General features: G+C 52.9%; 1 protein-coding gene across 1 annotated transcript in view; it reads left to right on the top strand.

Moving 5' to 3' along the window:
• Nucleotides 1-1,158, top strand: part of TRIML1 (tripartite motif family like 1) — a 10,406-nt gene that overhangs the window by 6,153 nt on the left and 3,095 nt on the right. The window contains exons 4-5 of the mRNA XM_003792764.2: nt 599-621; nt 809-906. Coding sequence (XP_003792812.1) covers nt 599-621; nt 809-906 — 121 coding nt within the window. The remainder of the gene's footprint in view (nt 1-598; nt 622-808; nt 907-1,158) is intronic.

The raw sequence follows: 1,158 nt of genomic DNA, 5'->3' as shown, positions 1-1,158 counted from the left end.
GTCTTCAACTCCTGAGCCCAAGCCATCTACCCCCTTAGCCTACCAGAGTGCTGGGATTATAGGTGTGAGCCACGGCACTGGCCTCTGGGACCTTCTTAAGCCTAAACCATGTGGGTCATCTTCAGCCTCAGGTCTAGTTCCTGGACTGGGCCCACAGGAGGCTGTGAATGGATTTAATGCCTCTCAGACTCCCACCTGGTCCAGGCTGCATTCATCTCACCTGCCCCCTGGGCCATTCTTCCTTTGCTTCTCTCTGACTCCCCCACTTCCTCAGCCCCTGGCTAATGACACTGAAAGTGTCATTTGGCTCCTTTGTCAGCAATTTCTCTGGAGTGATGATGTGAGAAAAAGAGAAGGACACTATGAGAAAGAGTTATTCACTCAAATCCATCTAGAAGAAATTGGGGCTGCTTTCTTCTGCCATGTTCTTTGTTGTTCTGAACTAGCTGGACTCCTCTGCCATATTCATGCCTGCGCAAGGAGTGCTGGAGGGAACGGGCTTCCTCAGACTTTTCAAAGACCTGTGTCCAGTAAGCAGTCTGTCTTTGCCGGTGCTCACAGCTCACAAATGCTAACCTTCTTTCTCTTATGTCCTTAGGAGGTGAGAGCCGAGCTGGAAAGGTAGGTGCTCCTCTGTGTTCAGCTGTGGGTGCTGCGGGTGTGTGGCATTGGGAACAGGTTGGGACAGGCATGAGGGGGTGTGGGGCTGTCTGTGCCGGGGCTGGGTGTGAGAGGTGCACTCTCACTGCAGCGGGCCGGGTGGTCTGTGTCCAAGAAGGGGTGGGTGTATGTCTCTGCTCTCTTGCAGGAATGAGCCCCTCCTGTTTCAATGCCCAGAGGCCACCACCACTGAGCTGAGTTTGTGCCGAGTCACTGGAATGAGGGAAATGCTAAGGAAATTTAGCAGTAAGTCAGCCTGACCATCAGACCTCCCCGCATTTCCAGAGATGACTTAAGGGTGTGTGAGGGTGTGCCACTGAGCCCTGGGCAGCATTCTCGAGCTTAGAGTATTCCCCAGGTGCTCAGAGAGGGTGTCCCTGAGCCAGAACCAAACATCAGGGAAGGCTGGGGCTGCAGACCATCTCTGCTTGGGCAGAGAAAGTGGAGAAACTTGACTGATGTTTTATTTGGCTGTGTTTTCTGTTTACGGAATTCTGT

This window comes from Otolemur garnettii, unplaced genomic scaffold (assembly GCF_000181295.1).
Source record: "Otolemur garnettii isolate 467f Iridium unplaced genomic scaffold, OtoGar3 scaffold00061, whole genome shotgun sequence".
Classification (NCBI taxonomy): Eukaryota; Metazoa; Chordata; class Mammalia; order Primates; family Galagidae; genus Otolemur; species Otolemur garnettii.
Note: the sequence above shows the minus strand (reverse complement) of the source record. Positions and strands in the feature narration are given on the sequence as shown.